General features: G+C 36.4%; 1 protein-coding gene across 7 annotated transcripts in view; it reads right to left on the bottom strand.

Annotated features, from left to right (window-relative positions):
• Window positions 1-20,478, bottom strand: part of LOC117563385 (protein sickie) — a 208,510-nt gene that overhangs the window by 118,391 nt on the left and 69,641 nt on the right. For 5 of the 7 annotated variants that reach the window (XM_034241702.2, XM_034241704.2, XM_052003030.1 and 2 more), the window contains exon 2: window positions 14,456-14,626. In XM_034241702.2, coding sequence (XP_034097593.2) covers window positions 14,456-14,626 — 171 coding nt within the window. Of the gene's footprint in view, window positions 1-14,455; window positions 14,627-16,610; window positions 16,768-20,478 lie in introns of those variants that run through there. The other 2 variants (XM_034241701.2, XM_034241703.2) reach the window with 2 other exon arrangements.

Here is a 20,478-nt window from a genome sequence, read left to right as displayed (position 1 = left end):
GCTAATTCCAATTTTGTCAAATTTCAAGCGAAACCAAAGTGTGGAACGCTCTTAATGAGTTATTTAGCGTGGCTCAGAAATAAAGTTGAAATTGCAGTATTTAAGTGTGCTTTTGTGTAAAGCATGACAAATTAGCTTGCGCCTTAAATTTCCAAGCTGCTTTGACGCCAAGCTTTACATAGATGCCAGATGGGAGATAAATTTGCTTTAGAGACTTAAGTTATTACATGGGAAAAATAAACAGTCTATAAAAAAAGATAATATCTATAAAGACCGGATTTCACATTTGTTTGTATTATTTACGTTATTTTAATGCCAGTATTATTTAAAAAGTGTCACCAATAATGATTTTGTGTGGCATAGAATAATAAACACTTATAGATGGTACAATTAATATTTTTCTTTAGTTTTCTGAAATCTGATCTGATCTTTAAATTTAATTTATTTCGTTCAATAGCTTAAGCTCAATACTTCTTGAGTAGCTTGTAATATTGTTTTAAACATTTTAATCTAACAATATGCTTAAGTTATTTTAAGTAAAAATAATAGGCTTTGATTAAGTGCTTAGACTATTAAAGATTCTAAGACTAGTAAGATAAATTAAAAATAAATTAACTCTATTCCTTACTGACTTATTTTCTCATATATTTTATATATGATATTTTGGTTAAAGCTGAAGATTTTCTAGACATCTGTATTTATTTCATATATTTTTTCAATTGAAGCAATAACCTTGCACAGCTTTTTCGTGCCACATGTTGAAGGCGCGCAAACACACACTTCAACTTATGTACAATACACTACACTCGACGCACTCGAAATCGTGACTCATCATGTGGCAGTGGCAGGCAGCTCGATATGCAGCGAAACACAGCTCGAGGCCAAAGTCCAAAAGCCGTTGCAACAACAGCCGTTTGTCGTTCGCTTTACCCTGGCTAGACAAAAAGCCTAATTCTGTCTAGCCAACAGCCAACAGCTGACAGCTGCAGCTCTATACCTCTCAGTCTCATTCGTGGCAACGAGTGCTACATATGGTCAGATGGTTAGAAGCAATAAAAGCCCATTGTCACACCATCAAAAGTCGAATCGTGTGCCTGATGCTGCTGCTGTTTTGCCTGTTTGTACGAATTACCCAGAAATTAAATTTAATGTGTCCCAAATCTTGTTAAATTAATAAACAGCTAAGCTCTTTGACAGCACCGAAAGGGGAAAGAGATAGATAGAGAGAGAGAGAGTGAGAGCATCACTGAGCTTAGCCTGGCTTTCCGTTTCGTGATGAATCGCCCGAAAAAAGCCAACAACAAAAATTGCCATCACGCTGTATCTGAATCTCTGTCATTGATAAATAAAACCTCATTAGCCGCCTTTTGCAGCTGGTCTAAGCTCGACTCTAACTAAATAACTGACTAACCGGCTAAACTCACTGACTGATAGCCGACATTGACTTTGGGTTCAACGCTCAGCGGGGTGGCGACCCCATGAACTGAAAAAAAAAAAAAAAAAAAAAACAGCCACTACTACCAGTTTGCTCTGAGTGAAGCCAAGAGTGTCGAGGAAACCACACAAGTGGTGCTGGTTTATTAAAAAATTTTGACAAGGCGCTGATAACAATGCCACAACAGGGAACCCTATAATAAGGTCATCATTAACAACAATCGTCATAATAATAATTATAATTATGTAATTTGTATTTTGAATGGCTTATTTAATGGCCAGCATCTCACTTAGTCCATTTTGAAAAAGAATTCAATTTAACGACAATAATAAACTAGGTAAAAGATTCATTGAATTGCGAAGAAAGGTAACAAGATGAGGAGCGCATCAAACACAGGGGCGTAGAAGAAATTTCGAGGGGGTTTAATTTTCGAATCATTAGAAATATGTACAACAAGCATTCAACATTAGAAACAACTATGAAAGAGGTGTAGGTAGAAATTGATTGGGGTTTCCAAATGTACAGATGATGTATAAAACTGTTATAAAATGTGTAGGAAACGGATGAATAAGCGAATAAGGGAAGTGAGGGAAATTAGAGAAATTGTGGGTAAGGTTTCAAGTATGAAATTCGCAAAAATGTTAACAAGCTACCAGTTTGCGCTTAAAAGCTGTGCAATTAAAAACCAAAGGCGTAACATTTATGATTGACAGTTCAACTGTTTTTGGCTTAAGAACATTTTTAAATTTGTTAATAGTAATTTTAGAAAATTAGAAAAGAAATATATCGGCTTCGTATTCATTTAATAAAATAATGAAATATTAAAGGTCAATACATGTAAGAACAACGACTTTTGTTTGTAAGTATTAGCAAAAATTCGCACAAACTATGAAAAACTAGAAGAAAAAAAATACTAAGAAAGTGTTAGAATAGACTAAGGAATATATTTCATTTCATCTTTTCTTAAAATACTTAGCCAATAAGATGATTTATAAATATTTGCAGAGCTGCAACAGAACAGAACATTTCACACATTGCAATTGTTTCAACCAGTCATTCATTCTATTCAAGCTATTGTGTTGAATGAATCATTCCCCTTTGAACTAGGCCTCTGGACTAAGCTACAGCTGTGGGTCTCTGTTAGCTGGAATATGGGCACGTACTTTATTTTGGACGCACACGCCTTGCCACAAAAGGCCAAGTTGTATATGAATGTAGGTGAAATGTTGCCGCCGCTGTCATTGCGTACAACAAAAGGCGAGGCAAAGGCAGAGAGGCAAAAGGTTCATGCTCGTATCCCAAAAATGGGACAAAAGCGAATCCAAAACGGAACAGTGAAAGTCATAAATGTATGAATGTTGCATGCAACTAGCCAAAGGAAAAGGACATAAACACGCGGCGCAAATTGTGCGTAGGTAACAAAGTAGGCATTATATCTAAATAGAGGGCGTGGCACACTCGCACGCCTATCATTTGACAGTTGGTGTCATGATAATTAGCCCAAGAGTTTTAGCTGCGTTGAGGGTCTAATTTCTGTGGCATGCGTGTTGTTGTCTGTGTGTGTGTTGACTTCTTTTTTTTTGGTATTCTTCTATTTTTTATGACTCGTCATTGTTTATGTTGATTTGATGTTAATTTCTGGCGTTTTATTTTACGGAAAATTGATAAAGATCTTCCAACAAAAATTTACCTCTCTCACTCTCTTTTACTTGTTGGCCCAGACTTCGAGTTTCAGCTCCAGCTACTTGACCCGCATGCAACGCGGGGGCCACTCGAGTGGCTCAAATGAAAAAGTGGCAGCAGAAAGTGAAGTTGAACAATTGGAACAGGCGATTTCAAAACGCTAATGAAACTCGCGCACTTTTCAAACAATTTATAATTGTTGCAAGAGCATTTCAAGCAATCAACAAACGCGCACAATTAAGTCAATTTCTTTTTATCTGTTATTTTTTCTTTCAATAAATTAGCATGAAATCAGCATAAGACAATTTCTATAAATACTCGCAGTTGCTGTCTGCCTTTAATTGAACCATTTAATTTGCACACTAATCATTTTATTTGCCGGCTTTTTTTCACACGCACGAATGTAACATAAATTTGCCATCAGCTGCTTTTAATTAGCCATCAATTTATGGCCGAAATGTTTTCAGCTGATTCGCAAAAGCCAAACAAAAACTTCGACACGTTTTTTTCTTAACAAGAATCAGAGAAAACTCGCGCAATTCAAACGTCGTACGACGCGATTAACAACCGACGACAGCAACAGTTGGTTGCCGACTGCAGAAAGAGTTCGTGAATGATCGTAACGTAAGTCAACGAAGTGTTTGATGATCGTTTCGTCTCGATTGTCTTGCATTCGGTTACGAGTTACGATCATGTTCGATTGTGCTAGTCCAGATGCTACAACTGTTTTCTGTTGCTGTTGCTGTCGATGTTGTTGCTGTTAGACCAGCTGTTGACGGGGGTGTTGCGACTATTGGCGAAAAGCCGGTTTATTGTTGCGCTGTCAAGTCAACGTTTTTATGTTGCTAAGCATTTAGCGGGAAAATAGCTGTCTTTTTGATGCCTATTTGTGAAAATTGCATTGCAAAGTTATCTTTTTAAGCTTTAACTTCATTCAATGTCGATTATTGTAGAATATTCAAATTAAACTTTTTTTAGCAATTTAAAATTATTACTGAAAATAAAACAATGGATTGTAACCCTAAATTTTTTATGGATTGTGAATTATAATTAATAAAAATAAAAAATTTTATTGAAAATGTAATTAAATGAGAATGAGCAATTGACAATTACTAATTGTTCTTTATTTATAATGAAGCTTATACTTTAGCTATTTTATAGCTAACGTATTTACATCTTATACTGCGCAGCATTGAAATGTTGCTAACGCACATGTTGCTGTGCAACATTTTGTATGAACATGTTTCCAGAGAGTGTAAATTGATTTTGCGTGTGTTGCTGACTGATCTGTTGCTCTCATCTTACACACGTCTTTCGCATAGTATTTGTTGCTGTTTCTTGTTTTTGTTTTTTGTTTTGCTTTGCTTCTTCCCAGACATAAACACATTTTCGACTCTTCGATTTTGATTTTTATTTTCTTGACAGTCGATCGCACTGTGTCGTGGGTGTGCATGTGCGTGTGTGTGTGTGTGTGTGTGTGCGTGTGCCTGCTGCGTCGTTCTGAGCGCAATGAGTAAACAATTTTTAAATGGAATTTTCAATAAGTCATCAGACAGCAGCAGCAACGCAGCAAACTGAACCATTCACAGCCTCCGCAACAACTGCTTGATGGATTCTGTTTACTCTTTTTTTTTGCAATCGTAAAGTAAATGACGACATGACGACTTGACAACTGGCTGGCAATCAATAAGCCCCAAATGAATGAGCATAAATATTCATTCATTAAAAAATTGGCGAGTTCAATAGTTTCATAAATTTTAATTGCAAAAACGTGCAGCAATTACAAAGCGAGACAACTCCGAAGTACACTCGAAACATAAGAAGAGCAAGAAGAGGAAGATATGGTATTCAAGTCACTTCAACGAATCGAGCTCTTTGCCACACAGCTGGTTGAAAGTAGGCCAAGTTGTTGAAGTTCTTATAAAATATGATTTATGGCGGGCAGCCGTGTGCCCAACATAACAAAACAGTCAGCGAGACAATTGAACGCATTTGCATGCATAAATAAGCGATGATAATTATTATGAACCTTACCAAATGATTATTTAGATTATTATTATGGTTGCTCTTTTGGATAAGTGACAACGGATTATTATAAATAATATTAATCGAATAGATTGACAAATTATTTCCATCTCAAATAAGTCGGGTAATTTATTATTTCAGATACATTTCAAATCGTAGACTTAAAGGTAAAACAATAAAATATGTATATATAAAAACTATATAATTTACACTTTTCTCTCCTTATTTATGCCTTGAATTGCTGATACTTAAAATGCTTTTACATAGAAATGCACTTCGACATTCGAAAACTTCAAGAGAAAAATATCCCACATAAAATTCAGAAAGGATTACACAATTTAAGAATGAACTAAAATTTCAGCGGAACTGTTGAGCTGTTAACCCCTTTCGGATTGGGTTCATTGGGAGTTGACAGGGGCGACTACATAATCCGGCTAAGTGATAAATTACAGTGAACTTTTGCGTTTGGCCTTCACTCGATGCCATAAAAAAGTAAATACAAAAGGAAAGGAACAACAGCCGAAAATGTTGACCCAAAATGATGCCCATAAATTTGAAGACGAAAAACCTGTGCTCGCGTGGCAAGTGAATGCTTGAGCATATTCCCCCATGAAATGTGTCTGAAAATATGTAAATATATGAACATGTATGTCCATATATATTTGTTTATATGTATGTACATCTCTGTAAGTAGTAAAATACTTGGGATCTGTCTAAATTTAGCAACGCATCTTGCGGCAAGCCAATGGCAAAATGAGGTCGTCCGTGTGGCATGAAGCGTGGAGCGTTTGATGTCTTGGCCAGATCCGACTGATTGCCTGTCAGGCAGCTGCAATTAGAGGTGAAGAAAGAGAGAGACAGAGAGAGAGAGAGAGAGACGAAGATCTTTCCAATCCGATCTGCGCCGTGTGTCTAATTAAGTGCGTGAATCTTGGCAAGAGTTTTGCAACCGAAAATAGAACAATTTTCGTTTCAACACAATTTTCGGCTGTGGCTGCCACTATTGCACTTCCGCCACACACAAACAACAACCAGATTCAGGAGTGGGAATAAAAATCCGAAACAACACAGCGGACAACAAGTTCAAACATGTCCTAGCTAGTTATCTCTCGCCTAATACCCTTCTTTAGCTCCTCTCACTTTGCTCCCATTGGCAATTATTGCAGACTCTGGCCACAGTTAAGCATCAGTCGACATCCAAAAGCTACAGCATAGTCCCAGCAGACACACACACACACTCATACACTCAGCTCATGTGGGGATTTACATTTGTAATTAGCAAAGCTTTGCGAAACTTTGACGAATGCGCAGCCAAAAACGAAAACATTAACAACAACAAAACTAGAGCAACAACTACAACTGTCGGAATGAGTTCTACCACATGTTTTTGTTGTTGTTGCTTGTTTCTAAACAAACAGCAGATGCGCAGTATATCGATAAACATTTACATAACAGCAATACTATCTCATAGCTTACGCGATTAATAGATAAAGGTTGGAGGTTGATGTTATAAAGAATAATAGGAAAATTTCAAAGAATTTCACTGTTACACTTAGCTTTTTGAGCATCTATGATATGTTTAAGCTATATATTTTAGTTTGTTTTTTAAAAAATAATATATTAATATAGAATTTTTAAATATTCATAGCAAAATATGCGATAGTTAGATACACAGTGTTCTTACTAATGTATTTTTGGATTCTTATTAAGTAAGTAAGCTTTTGTTCAGCGCTTTTAAACATTTAGTAGGTTATTTAATAATTTTGAAAACTGTATGAAGCAATTATGTGTGGTGAAGAGAATGAAGAAAAATCGAGAAGCAGAATTACAATAACTTAAAAATAAATTTATGTAGCACACGTTATAAAATGTGTAACAATTTATGAAGGTAATTATTCGACCTAGATTCTCTTTATTTTATTGCGTAATAACTGTTTACACAGCATTCAAAATATTTAATATTTATAGAATTTTGAATACCTAGGAGAGAATAAGTAACACCCAAACACCTTATGCAAAACATATGTTTCCCTAATGGTAGAGCACCAAACAACATAAAAACCACATTACAAAAATGTAAACGAAAATTATTTTCCGTGTTATGCTTTATTTGTTTCATTTTTATGTTTTGTTTGAAGCTTGTTTCAGTTCTTTTTAATGGCATACGTGGCGTATGATTAACAAACTTTTCGATAATCAACTTTTGACGTAGCCACTTTGCTGAGCTTAAATGCGGCAAAATGAGGAAAATTGGAAAATTGAATTTAAAACTGGAAGCGGAAATGGGGAAGGAAATGAAGAAGGAAACTCAACTTTAATATGCCAACTGTACTTGAAAGTTTTGTGTGAGTTTTTCTCATTCTTTACTGCCTGCTGATGCGGCTGCTGCTGCTGCTGTTCACGTGCAACGGTTAATTTATGCAACTTGTGGCACAGCCATTGATTGGCTGCCACCCAACTTCCATGTCCCCTACAGCAGCTTAATTTGTGTACGGAATTTATGGGCGCAGCACGTGCAAAAGGCCGACCAGAAGTTTTTACCGCCTGATTTGTGGTTACAAAACTTTGCTTTTCTTTCTTTTCCTCGCAATTGCAACACAGATTTTTCCTGCTGTTTGTGTGTGAGGCAGCTTGTGCAAGTCGACTAAATTTAGCCAAATTGAAAGCTTTGCTCTACTTGCCCCTTTTCCGAGATTGTTAACTTTAATGTGGCCATAAAATCGTTGCATTGTTTGCACAATTAAGAACAACAGGAGATAATAAAAAAATAACATTAAAATTGTTTCATGAAAAAAGAACGAGAACCAAGGAAAAACTGTTGCCTCTCCATGAACTTCAATGTTGAAGTTATAACATTGCATATGCTCAGTGCCTCTTGGTGGCAACTTCTCTGCGACTCCTCGACATTTGCTACCTAAGCAGATTTCATTTTAGATAAAGCCAACGTCAGCTTCTGCATCGCACATCGAACGTTGCAAATGGCTGATAGAATAAGGTCCTGTATATGCAGGACGAGGGGAAGAACTCGTATTTTATGCATTCGAGAGACTTACGCCCCAAAGCCTCGTTCCAATTGAAATCAAGTGAAGCTCTCCTCATTTGAATAGCTAACAACAGCAGAGCAGATGCATTAATGATAATGCCAACAAATTGAAAGCTAACGAATAGTTTAAACAACAAGAACATATTATCCTGAGTGCTAGCCAGAGAATTTAAGCTGCCAGATAGAGATTTTTCACACAAATTTAACATTATTTATTCATTTAAAAACTAGTTTAAATTGCAATTTAAATGGAAATCAATCATCTGTACAAACAACTTTAAGAAAGCAAAGAAACCCTCAAACAACAGCTTAAAGCTGTCAGGTTCAATAAAAGTGTTCATTCATCCGTGTTCCAAGTAAAAAGCAGTTGAGCGCATTTAATCGAGCTATTGTTTTACTTTAATTACATAATAATTGACTTTTGTGTGTTGCTGCAGTGCTAATAACTGCAAACAGCTTATGGAAAAGGCAGCTCAAAAGCAGCTCAATGTCCAAGACAAGCAATAATAATAACAGCAACAGCAGCAGCAGCAGCACGAACAACAACAATAGCAACAACAACAACAGCAGCAACAACATCATCATAAAGGCAATCAGTGCAACAACAGACAAACACATAACAGCTAACGGAACAGCAACAAGCTGAAGAACAACAACAATCATAACAAAGATAACAAGAACCTATTACAATAGCAATTTGGCAACAAAAGGCGTTGCCTGCAACTGACAGAATCATCTAGAGATGAGCGCGTGATGAACTTTTTGCGTTAATTCCAAATGTGAAGCTCACGTAACTTCTTCATCGCTTACTTTAGTTATTACTCAATGGGCAGAATATCTTGTCGATAATGCCCTCCCACAGTTAATATATTAACTTGGTTTTTTATAGTTATTATTGTTAAAGAAATTAAAGTAATTAAATAATACTTTTTAAAGATTTTTCTTTTCCATAATCTTTTAAAGTTTAATTCCTCATTTCTTTCTAGATTTTTTTATTATTTTTATAAATAAGGTTCTTCAATTTTAATTATTTTAAACAGTCACACATTGCCAATTATTTTACCATAAATCGAAAATTTCATTCCTTATTCTGTTAAAATGCCTCCCATTTTCATAAGCATTTGAAGAAAATTTTTACCAAAAGAGCTTTACTATATTATCTCTATAAAACTTTAAATTTACAAAATAATAAATCAAACAATCAATCTGTTAACATTTTAAAATTGTATTTTAAAAGTTGAGTAATATTTATGCTTTATTTCTATTCTAAATTCAATACCTCTCTACTAATTGATTCAACAATTTTTACGCTTCACAACGTCGTGTCACGACACGCTCTCCGCTCTAGCCATTACTACACGCGCTGGACCAGCAATCTAGTCCAGGCAAATGGAGCTCAAGACAGAGTTGAGATGGCCAATTATATAAGACGCAGCCGGGCTTATTTTGATTTAATTTCTCTTTTCAGACTTTACGTTTACTCTTATGTTATTTACATATTTGATTGGAAAAACTTTCGTGTGTGTGCGAGTGTGTGAGTGTGGTAACTTGGCTTTTCTCTGTTGCTTGCCATATACCTTTTGGGTTTTTAGCTCTCAAAGAGGGATGAAGGAAAGCAGGCAACAGACAAAAGGACAAAGCCCAAGCAAAATCAAATTAGTAACGTAGTAAAATTCGTTGCAAATTTTGCTCAGATTTCCCTTTGTCACAAGGAAAGCAAATTGAAGGGAAAAACAACGATTAAAAGAAAATTATTTAAATAGAAATATAAACTCTTTAAAAGGAGAAACTATATTTGGCAGGTGTCAAAAATAAAACAGCAATTAGAAAGTTTAAAACCAAATAAGAAAATATTGATTTTCATAGAGATTTGAACATCTCAACTTGATGAGTAAAAGTTTTATTTTAAGGAAGTTTCATACTTTTAAACCGATTACAAATGCAAACTTCATAATTCTAATTACGTTAGGCGATGTGTAACTTCTAAATAAATATTTGAATGCATTTACAAATTACAAAACCAAATTTTGGTTTAGCTTTAAAGCTTGCTGCAAAAACTGCAGCCTTGACTTTTTTCTTTAAATGCATTTGCCAAGTGCCGCCGTCAAAGTTGACTTTGAACACTTTTACGTTTCGCTGATTTTTCGAGAGTTGCATTTTCTCCCTCTCTGGATCTGTTTCCCATTGCAAACGACTTGCCCAAGTCCTGAGTCCTAAGTCCTGCATGTATATCTGGATGTGTGTGAGTGTGTGTGAGATTTTGCCCACATTTGACTACAGGACCTGCTGTCGTCGTCACTCATTAGAAAAACGTTGCCAGCAAAACCAAAGTGGTAAAAAATTGCAGTACGTGTTGCAAGTTGGCAGGGACAGAAAGAGAGAGAGAAATCTAGAGAAAAAAGTGCATGTAAAGTTTGAAAAGGAGAAAAAGAAACTAAGAGAGAAAAAGTTTATTACAAAGTTTGGAGTGAAGCACGCGGCAAGAGCAATGGAAAAGAAAGAAAACGAGAATGAAAACGAAAACTAAAAGTTTAATATTTGATTTAAAAGTTGATAAAATTTACTTTAGTCTACACTCAACTCGACGCTCTGCGTGTTATTTGTTTTTATTGAATTTATTTGAATGTGTCTTGGACCGAGTTCTCGCTTCTTTTTTGTGTGATTGTGTGTGTGCCCCTTAGGAGAACGTGATGCAAAAGAAAGGCTGGGCTTCTGCAGGCTCCACAGAGCGTGTTGTCTCAGTCAGAGCGTTGATTTTTCATTTCACCGTGCAAATATGAAAAACAAACTACGAATGAAACGCAACAATGGCCCAGCTGCAGTCATGAAAATGGGGAAAATTTTCCAAATGCTTTTGTTTGTTTGCGCTGAAATGGAAAACGCGGCCAACAGCAGCAGCAGCAGCAGCATCATCATCAGCATCGTTGGGATAGCATTTGGCATTGTTATAAGTCCCGGCGAAAAACTAGAAGAGAGCATACTAATTTGTATATGAAGCCTGATATGCTGGAAAGCGGAAATGCATAAAGCATGAATGTGAAGTTTAGACTAAGCTTCAATGCAAGAGAATAGACGCAGCAGGAAGGAAAAACAATACGACTATTGACATGGCATTGCACTTTTCTTAATACCACGCAACTTCAATAAAAGTTCTCACTTGCTTGAGTTTTTAGTCAACTTTATATTATTAGATTTTGTTTAATTAAATACGAACTGTTCTCAAATTTCAGAACAAAATTTCATCAAACTTCTGAGAACAATTTTTCAAAATATATTTTTTGTCTATTTAATAATTTAATAATAGTTTGCTTGACAAAGTTAGTCAAATTCTGTATTATATAAGACATAGATTAAGCCATATAATTTAATTTGAAAATATTGTGGAATCTCTAATTTTAAATTCGTAGAGCATTCGCATCACATTCTAATTTTAATTTTCACACTGCGTTTTCAGCTGGTCATGTCACGAAAAATATAACAAAAAGAAAAACTCCCCAAAGTTATTTGTAAATATTCAAAGAGCCGCAGGAGCTATGTTTGTTCTACAAACTACCAAACACTACCACCAACACACTCTTCGACACACACACACACACACGCATGCTAGTGGCAAAAATTTGAACAAAAACATCTCGCATGCTGCTGACTAATTTTGGCTAGCAAAATTTTTCCGCAGCCATTGCCAAATTGAGTTTGCACCCCGAGTGGCAGTTAGAGATCCCCTCTCGTGAATCCCCCCCACACTTCTCGGCTAAAATGCAGTGTGCAGTGCAAGTAACTCAATTTGGCGCCCATGTCACATACGTCAACGCGAAAGAGACACGCCCACTTAAAGGCGCACTGCCAATTTGTCAGGTTTTGCTGCAGCACGTGCCACATCGCACGTTTAGCTGAGCTTATCATTTTCTCAAAAGATTCTCTCGCTATTGCTTTCGCTCTCGCTCTTGCTCTCTTTCGCTAGCTGTTTTGTCGGCTATTTAATATGCAAAACGTCAGTTACCAAAAAACTGACAAAGTTGAAATAAATTTTTATTTCATGGACTCTGTTTGCACTCCTATACACACACACTCATATTATATCGGCAATGAACTTGCCGCAGCACAAATAAAAAAACGTATCTAGAAAAAGCAAAGTGAGAGCTCCTCTGCAGAGACTGCACGAACAGCAGTTACCCTCTAGAGGTTTCTTGAAGTTTCCCCAACACGTATACGCAGCGTTGTTTGCGCTAGTTATAAGCACCATGGCAACATTTAACAATTACGTCGTGAGCAGTATACAACATAGTTTCTTTAATAACTTCATAAATTTTATGACAATGTTTAGAGCAGATCTCGAGAGACAAAGTCATAACTTCATAAATAATAAGCTGAAAGTCTCCACTTGATTAACTCATATAGTATTAATACTGATTTAAAAACATACTCTTCTCGTTACCCATTTTTATTGGGTGCTGGGTGCAAAACGGCAGCAGCCGCAAAATGAACGCCTTTGTTTGCTGCTCCTAACTAGGCTCAAGGCATACGTTTTGGGGATAGAGAAAAAAGGCGCCTTGGTCCTTGACTATGCGTCGTTTATGTCGTCGCTTAAAACGCCGCTCACGTAGCAGACGAAAAAAAAAACCGAAAAAGCAATTGCAGACACAAGCAGCAGAAACAAAAATTTGTTCTTAGCATTCATTTAAAAAGCAATGCGAGGAACAACTGCAAATGTTCAATTTCTCTTTTTAATTTGGAATTTAAAGTCGAATTGCAGAAATGCAATGAAGCAACGCAGCAGAAGGCAAATCAAATCACAGAGCTCAGAGCCCAGGTGGCAAATGCTTAGAGCGGCGGAAATCATTTACCCGACTGCTTAACTGAATTTTGGCCCAGCGTTGTGCAGAAAGTTTCGCATACGCCCCGTGGTATACGCCCAGGCAAAAAGGCATAACAAAAATGGCATGGGTAAAATGGGCGTGTGTTTGTCCCCGACCTGGGATCGTTAGAGAAGTCAGTTAGTCAGCACGTTGACGATTTGACGTACTATTTAAATGCACGAAAAAACACGTAATGACAAGGCGCATATAAGAGAAAAAACAGGAAAGCTCGAATAGATAATATCCTGTCTTTTAACCTAATTTCAAAATTTTATTAATGTTCACTTTCTGGTTTAGGTTGGTGCACTCTATGAAAGTTGGTAAGGCAATAAAATCTATTCTTCAAGAAATTAAATCATTCAAACTATTTTAAAATTTACTGATTTGATCCTATTAGAGACTAATACTAGTATTTGACAAGCTATGAAATTTTTACTGTTGCTTTTATTTAAAGTAATTCCATTTTTAGCTACGTCTGTAATAGCCTTAGTCATTTATTTAATGGGTATTCTGCTTTTCACAGTCAAAGTCGCACACATTAAAATGTGGAAATACTTTCACGACTGTGACTTTGGGGCGCATTCACATGCACCTTTATTTCAATGTAGTTGTATTTGCCTGTGTAACTACATATATCTCAATGTGTGTTTGTAAAAAACAATTAACGCATTTTCAGCACGAAAGAAAGGAGTGACTCATGCGATGATAGCTGAAAAATTCAAGCACTAGATTTTCCCACGTGCGCGAATGCTTTTCGTTCTTTGCTGGGAAAATCCACAAAAAGCAGGATTCACAAGAGCGTTTGTGTGTGTGTGTGTGTGTGTGTGTATGTATAAGTATACATACATATGTTTGTGGTTTGGGTGCAAAGTTGAGGGTTAATGTGAAGCATAAGGTTAAGGTTGAGGTAATTATTTAATAGAAAGTGCTGCAAATGCGAATGGAACTAGAACACAAATTTAGTTCGTGCTCGTCAGCAAAGTCACGTTGATACGAGGCTTACAATTACATCATAATTAATCCGCACATTATAAATTTATAGTGGTTACATTATAATTACCAAGTAATTATCAAATTATGTATCAAATTCAAGTTTGAATTAGCATAGCAAATTTGTTTTGTAGAATAGTAATGATTATCTAACTGACGATACTGACTTGCTTTGAATATAAACATTTTTTGTATTAAATAGCAAATGGCTCAACTAGATATTTACACTCAACAATTTTAAAATTTCAAATAATATTTTCATCCTCAAATAAATGTGAATTGATATATATTGAATTGTTATCTTAATAATACTATAAAAATGAGTGTTTATCGAGTATCTATTTAAGGCTTCCCTAAGAACATTTTTACAAATTTAACTTTAATAATATTTTCAATGAAATTATGCAAATTTTCTGAACTCACCATTTGTTGTTGGCTCTTTGGCTTCTTGACTAGATCGGGCACTTTAAAACTAGTGACTGCCTCGATGACCTCAGCAAGGAGGAGGCCATCGCGGCAGTCTGCCGATAAATCGGTGACCTTTCGCTTCGATTTGGCACGTTCCAGATAATAGTTGGCCCAGTCCGTGTAAATCTGTAAATAGAGCAGCACAATGCAAAAAAAAAAGTTTAAAATCTGCATAAAAGTGCATGTTTTGCATGTTGGAACTGGAAAAACGACAGTTAAATGGCCATTAGATGCAGTAATTAAGGTTTTTCGACAGCAACGGACACTTTCCGACAGCTGCTCATGCTGCACAAGTTGCACAGGAAGTTGTTGTCTCTGTGGCATTTGTGGAAGTGCTTTGGCTGGTTATCAGGAAATCATTAGTAGCCCAAATCTCTCTCTTGCAGAAGCCAGACAACATATGTACAAAATACTCCTATTTGACAGCCTGCACTTTTCTCGACAAACAAATTAAACTGCCGGACTGCCAAAATCCCTAAAAGTCGTTAAGAAAATCTGTGCGTTGGTTAGAAGCTGATGGTTTAAATGGCTAAAGATCTGGGCGAAGCTTTTATCATACGAGTATGATTATTATGAGATTTCAGTGGCTGCCAAATAAAATAAAGTACTCCTTTTGGTATGAGCTGAGATGGAATGAAAATTAAATCACAAAAAGGATATGAGTAATGAATGAGAATGTACAGAAAGATATAAGAATTTCCATAAACATTTAATTCTTTTTGCTGCAGTTTGGAAACTAAGAAGATTTTTTGATTATTATGAATACTGAAACTATTATTATTTCATATTTGTATCATCAGTATTTTAAAAAATAAATATGTTAATATTAAATCCTTAATAATCATATATTTATAAAACTTGGAGTACTGACATTATTTAACTTTCAATATTATACATTAAACTTTTGTGAAATTATCCTTAAATATTGTTACGTCTAGAAACTTGATGCTATATCATATTGTAGTTTCACAGCTTCCTTGTATTCGTATTCTCCCGCTGTTGCTGCGGCTGTGAGAGCTTTGTCTTTTGTACACATCGTTAGCCACATCCTTGCGTAGTTTTTATTATAGCTCATCCTGCTAATTCCCATATCCAAACTGTCTTCCATATGCATGCGACACATTTTATGTACGCCTTGGTTGGCAATAAAAATAGCTGGCATTGTCCTTTTGCTATCTGTCCCGTCTGTTTGCTTAACTCGCATTCCTCATCCTGATCCTGTCTATCTATCTCTCTCGTTCAGTTCAGTTAGTCAGTTTTCCATTTGTCGCCGAGTTACGACCGAGCTTTACAACTGAATGGGGTCGCACACACAGAGATAGAGAGAGGATTCAACAATAGAATGGCCTAGACTTTGAGCTTGCTTATGCAATTTTTTGTTGCCAATGTTGCATTGTAGCCTGTCTGCCTTTTGCATGGGTTTTAGGCTCAGGCTTGGACTTTGGCTTTGGCGCTGGCTTTGGCTTTGACTTGGACAATAAAGTGAAAACTTGCCTTTGGAAAACGCAACAACAACAACAAAAAAGAACTGCAACTCTAAACTGTCACTAGCAGTGGCTGTAAGAGTGAACAGTGGCATTGGCATTGGCAAAACTGTAAAACTGGCTAAGTCCATGCCGCAAATATGCTGCCCCGGGGGATATAAACCGAATGTGGCACCCACAGCAAACACACACACACATACAGAGAGCAAAAGGAATCGACTTTTTGTTTTGCCATCCTCGGATGGGCAACTGTATCGAAACAACAATAAACTGGGAACTTGTCTTACTTCATACAAAGAGACAGAAAGAGAGAGAGAGAGAGGGGCAAGCAGCTGTTTGGCAGCTTGTGTGTGGCAAATATGCGAGGGCATGACCAGAAGCTCAACGCACACGCAGTGGACTGTCACATGAAGTGCGGGTGTCACAACAAGAGTTGCACTTCAAGAGCAACGAAATGTAACTAAAATTCATTTAAGACTCTCTAGTAAAATGTAATAGAGTTAAACAATTTCCATTGACTAATCAATTTACAACGAGGAGCAGCAAAGGCTATTGATTCAGTTCCTGCTTTCTATCAATCTCTTTTGCCTTTGTGATAGTTATTGCAGCATGTGGAGAGTACAAACCTTTGCATAGTCGCGCGTCAATATGCCATTGATGTTATCGCTGGAGCCCTGGTAACTGACGCAACGGGCCAACATCCTTGCAGCAGCGTGTCTCGCAACTTCCTTTTCAAATTCAATCAGCCATGTTTAATAGCAAACATTTACGGGTATACGCTCTTCACTTGTTTATCAGCACTTTTAAATTTCTTCTTTCTTTAATGCAATTATTTTCGTATTTAATTTGAAGTTTATTAGTAAATAATTCCGTTTGTTTCCCACTTTTTAAAAATAAAAAATAAAAAAAAATGTAATAAACTTTCATATTTCATATGTAAGTGCAACAAAAAATTTACTAAACTGAATTTATTTACTTTTTTATCGATTGAAAAATATTTTATTATTAATTCATTATTTTGTATTTATCATATTAAAGTTATTTAAGTTTATGTATTATATCGAGATATTTCAACATTCTACATATTTTCTGATTATTTGTGAACTGGATCACTCAAGTGTTATTAATTTTATTGGCGTCAATATCAAAAGCCTTTTTCCTTATCATCGAGAGTAAATAGAACAGCGTGTTGTTTGCCCCTTTTTGAGTGCCAATTGTCACCCCTGCCGCTGGGGTTTCCGCACACTTATCACACATTATGGCATATACCTTTCGTTTCGTTTTTTGTCAAATTTATGAGACCCTCGGCACTTTTTAAGCCCGCATCTACAGCAGCATAAATATAAAATTACCGCTTGAAGCGCCTGCAAGTATGCAAGGTTTTCTTGGCTCGCTCGCTTTATGTGCACTTTTTTGCCAACACCATTAAAATGTCAATTATGATAAAGTTTTATTGAAACACCGCAACACATTAAGGCTTATCAACTGGGCCAGGCGGCAGCGTCCGCCCCAAAGTATGCAATAATAATAATAAACATTAAGCGCCGTTACTTTTACCCTTTTCAACAGCAGACAACCTTTCGGGCCCAGTTTGGCACTCAAAGTGCTCTCAACTCGGCCCATTTCGTGCTGTGTTCGAGGCGTTGAAAGTCACACGCCCCCTTTTTCTTGAGGGGGCCAAACTAATTGAAAATGAAAGTGCTCCACAACAGGTTGGCTATGGTCCCATGCTAAGTCTCATGCATAATTGGAGCTGACACCCTTGTCAGCAAGTGTTCGCTACAGATTTTGTAGGTAAACAGTTTTGTTAGCTTGATAAATTCTAGTTTGTTGTCGGTGTTGTTGTCCCAAAAAGGGGTTGACAAATCGTGCTGGAAATCAATTTGGTCGCACGGAAAAGGTCAACTGCCATTTGGCAAATGAAAAAGCGCTTGGCACACACAAAATTTTCAACCTTCATACAACAATGCCACGCCCAGCTGAGAAGGCAATACGCCCACCATTTTGCTCTTATCTATCCAATACTCGTATGAGTCTTTGTCTGCGTGGGCAGACTTCGAAGTGGGGACTGGCGACTGGCGGGAGGGGCGGAAAAGTTTCACTCTGGAGGCGTTTGGCTGCGAGTACTTTTGTGAAATGTCAGTAAAATGTCAAAATAAAAGTAATGCTGATAAAAATTTTATAGCTTGTCAGAAATGCTAAGGAAAAACGCCGCTGGGGGGTTGTTTCTCATCTTCTCTCTGCTGCTACTGCTGCTGCTCTGCTCTTTATCAAATGTCGCGTCTTGGGTACTTTAGTTTATTGGAATTTGCATGCAGTAACAGTAACAGAAACAGTGGCTGCCATACACACACACATATTTACACACGAACACACTGTCAGGTGGCAACAACAGCAAAAATTTATGTTAAATCGAACGACAGGCACGTCGCGACGCGTCGTCAGACATCAGTTATAAAAGGTCGATATGTCGATGTGTGTTTTATCGCTCGGTTTCCAGTTGCTTAAAGCAGCTTTGCTGCTCACATTTCTAAAGCTTTTAAGGCCCATTCAGGTGTGTTTAATAACACGAAGTAACAAAACAAAAATGTCAATAAAATTGGCATATTGAAGTGGAACAATACGATGAACTCTTCATTAAAAGTGGAAATATTAGAGATACATTTGAAATATTTAGTATATTTTTAGACGTGACATCAAGCGATGTGTTTTGTCATCAATTTAATACCATAAAAATAAGTTTATTTCGTTGTTATTACTTTAATGTTGTAGAAGTATAAAAATACTTTAAATGATTACAAATAAAATACAAGTTTTATGTTTTCTATGCTTTTGTTAAATCAGAAATAATATGCAATAATATTTTCATATATGTATCTAATCGCTAATGCGCTGATAAATCCACAACTGATGTACGACAAAAATATATTGGTTTGGTGAATTTTGCTGAATAGTGTAATCGATGAGCTTAGTGAAAACCATTGACAACCTGTTGGGCATAAGCCCGAAAATTGCTTTGATAAGTAATACATAGTGCTGAGCCACCCCACATAAGTTATTTGCTAGGCTCATTTAGCCCCACTCCAAGCTCATTAAAATTGATTATATTATCGACTTTTATCGCATTTGACCAAACGTGCAAGGCGCATTCTGGGAGCGGGGGGAAACATCTCTCAATTCGATTTACCAAAGTCAACGAGAGTTAAGACAGAAGAAGCAGCAAAAGAAGCTCAAAGAAAAATCTCAGATGATTGACATTTGAAAGCAAATGTCAAAACAATCTATGGCACCTTTTTGTACAGTGACTTTGATTTCATTACACGACTTGGCAAGCGATTGCCTGATTGGCTGATTGGCAACGTGTTGATGGGGAGCAATCAACTGAGTTGTCATGTGTTCTGTATAAGTTCTTTAGTAGCAACGCATCCAACTGGGGTTGACAACAGTGACATAATTTGCGCTTAATCTTTGCTATAAAAAAACACTATAAAATGTTTGTTGCTCAAATTGTATGTAAACAGTCCTCCCACACACTTTTAATAGACACTATAAACTATTTAGAGACTTAGCCAGCTATTAGATGGATCTCTGGATAATAACTTTACAGAACTTTTACGACTCGCCCCTTTCAAATTTATTGCGTATTTTATTTGTGCAGCAATTTTCTTGTAAGGCTGTCGTAAAAACAATTGATTAAACTCGAGTTATTGCCTATTCTAAAAGTTTCGCAATTTGCTAAAAAAATTCTACTTGCAATTGATGATTAAACTGAAAATATTTTAATATATATTTAAGAAACTGTCTGTTCATCACCGGTCTAAAAAGCCTTAAATAAGCCTTTGCTCCAACCCACATCAAGATAAAGGCCAATAAACTAGGAACCAATTCACTGCCTAATAACCGTACATTTCAACAAATATACAAGATCTTCTTCCATTGGCCTTACGTAGGTGTGTCAAGTGAACAAAATAGACAAATTTATTGTGGCAATATAGGCCTACAGCAAAGTGTTGAAATGGCATAGAATCGACCACATGCGATGTTTTCTTTTGTTGTCTACGTTGTCTGTGTCTATTTCATTAATTGATAACAATTTTTGTCACAATTAATGGCGGCAACTCGCGACTCGCCTCATTTCTATTATAGTGCCACAAAATTGGAGGCAACTCCCGCAAAACAAATAAATAAGCGACTGCGAGCAAAAAAAAAATCTAAATAAATAACAAATATTGATGACATGATTGCAGTACCTACATAGTATATAGAACTTTTTGCTGATACAACAAAAAAAAAGATAGAAATGAAAGAATGCTGAAACAAAAAGCGTCGCTGCTTGTCAACTGTCACATAAATAAATTATATTTATATATATATTTTTAGTAGGCAAAAAAAGTTTGGCAGGCATCGTTTCCTGTCGCCCCGCCCTTACAATTGCCATGACAGCGAGGGGGGAAGTGGGGGGTTTGTCGCATTTAATAATGACAACTCATCAAA

This window comes from Drosophila albomicans, chromosome 2L (assembly GCF_009650485.2).
Source record: "Drosophila albomicans strain 15112-1751.03 chromosome 2L, ASM965048v2, whole genome shotgun sequence".
NCBI lineage: Eukaryota > Metazoa > Arthropoda > Insecta > Diptera > Drosophilidae > Drosophila > Drosophila albomicans.
This window is presented reverse-complemented; position numbering and strand designations above follow the sequence as displayed.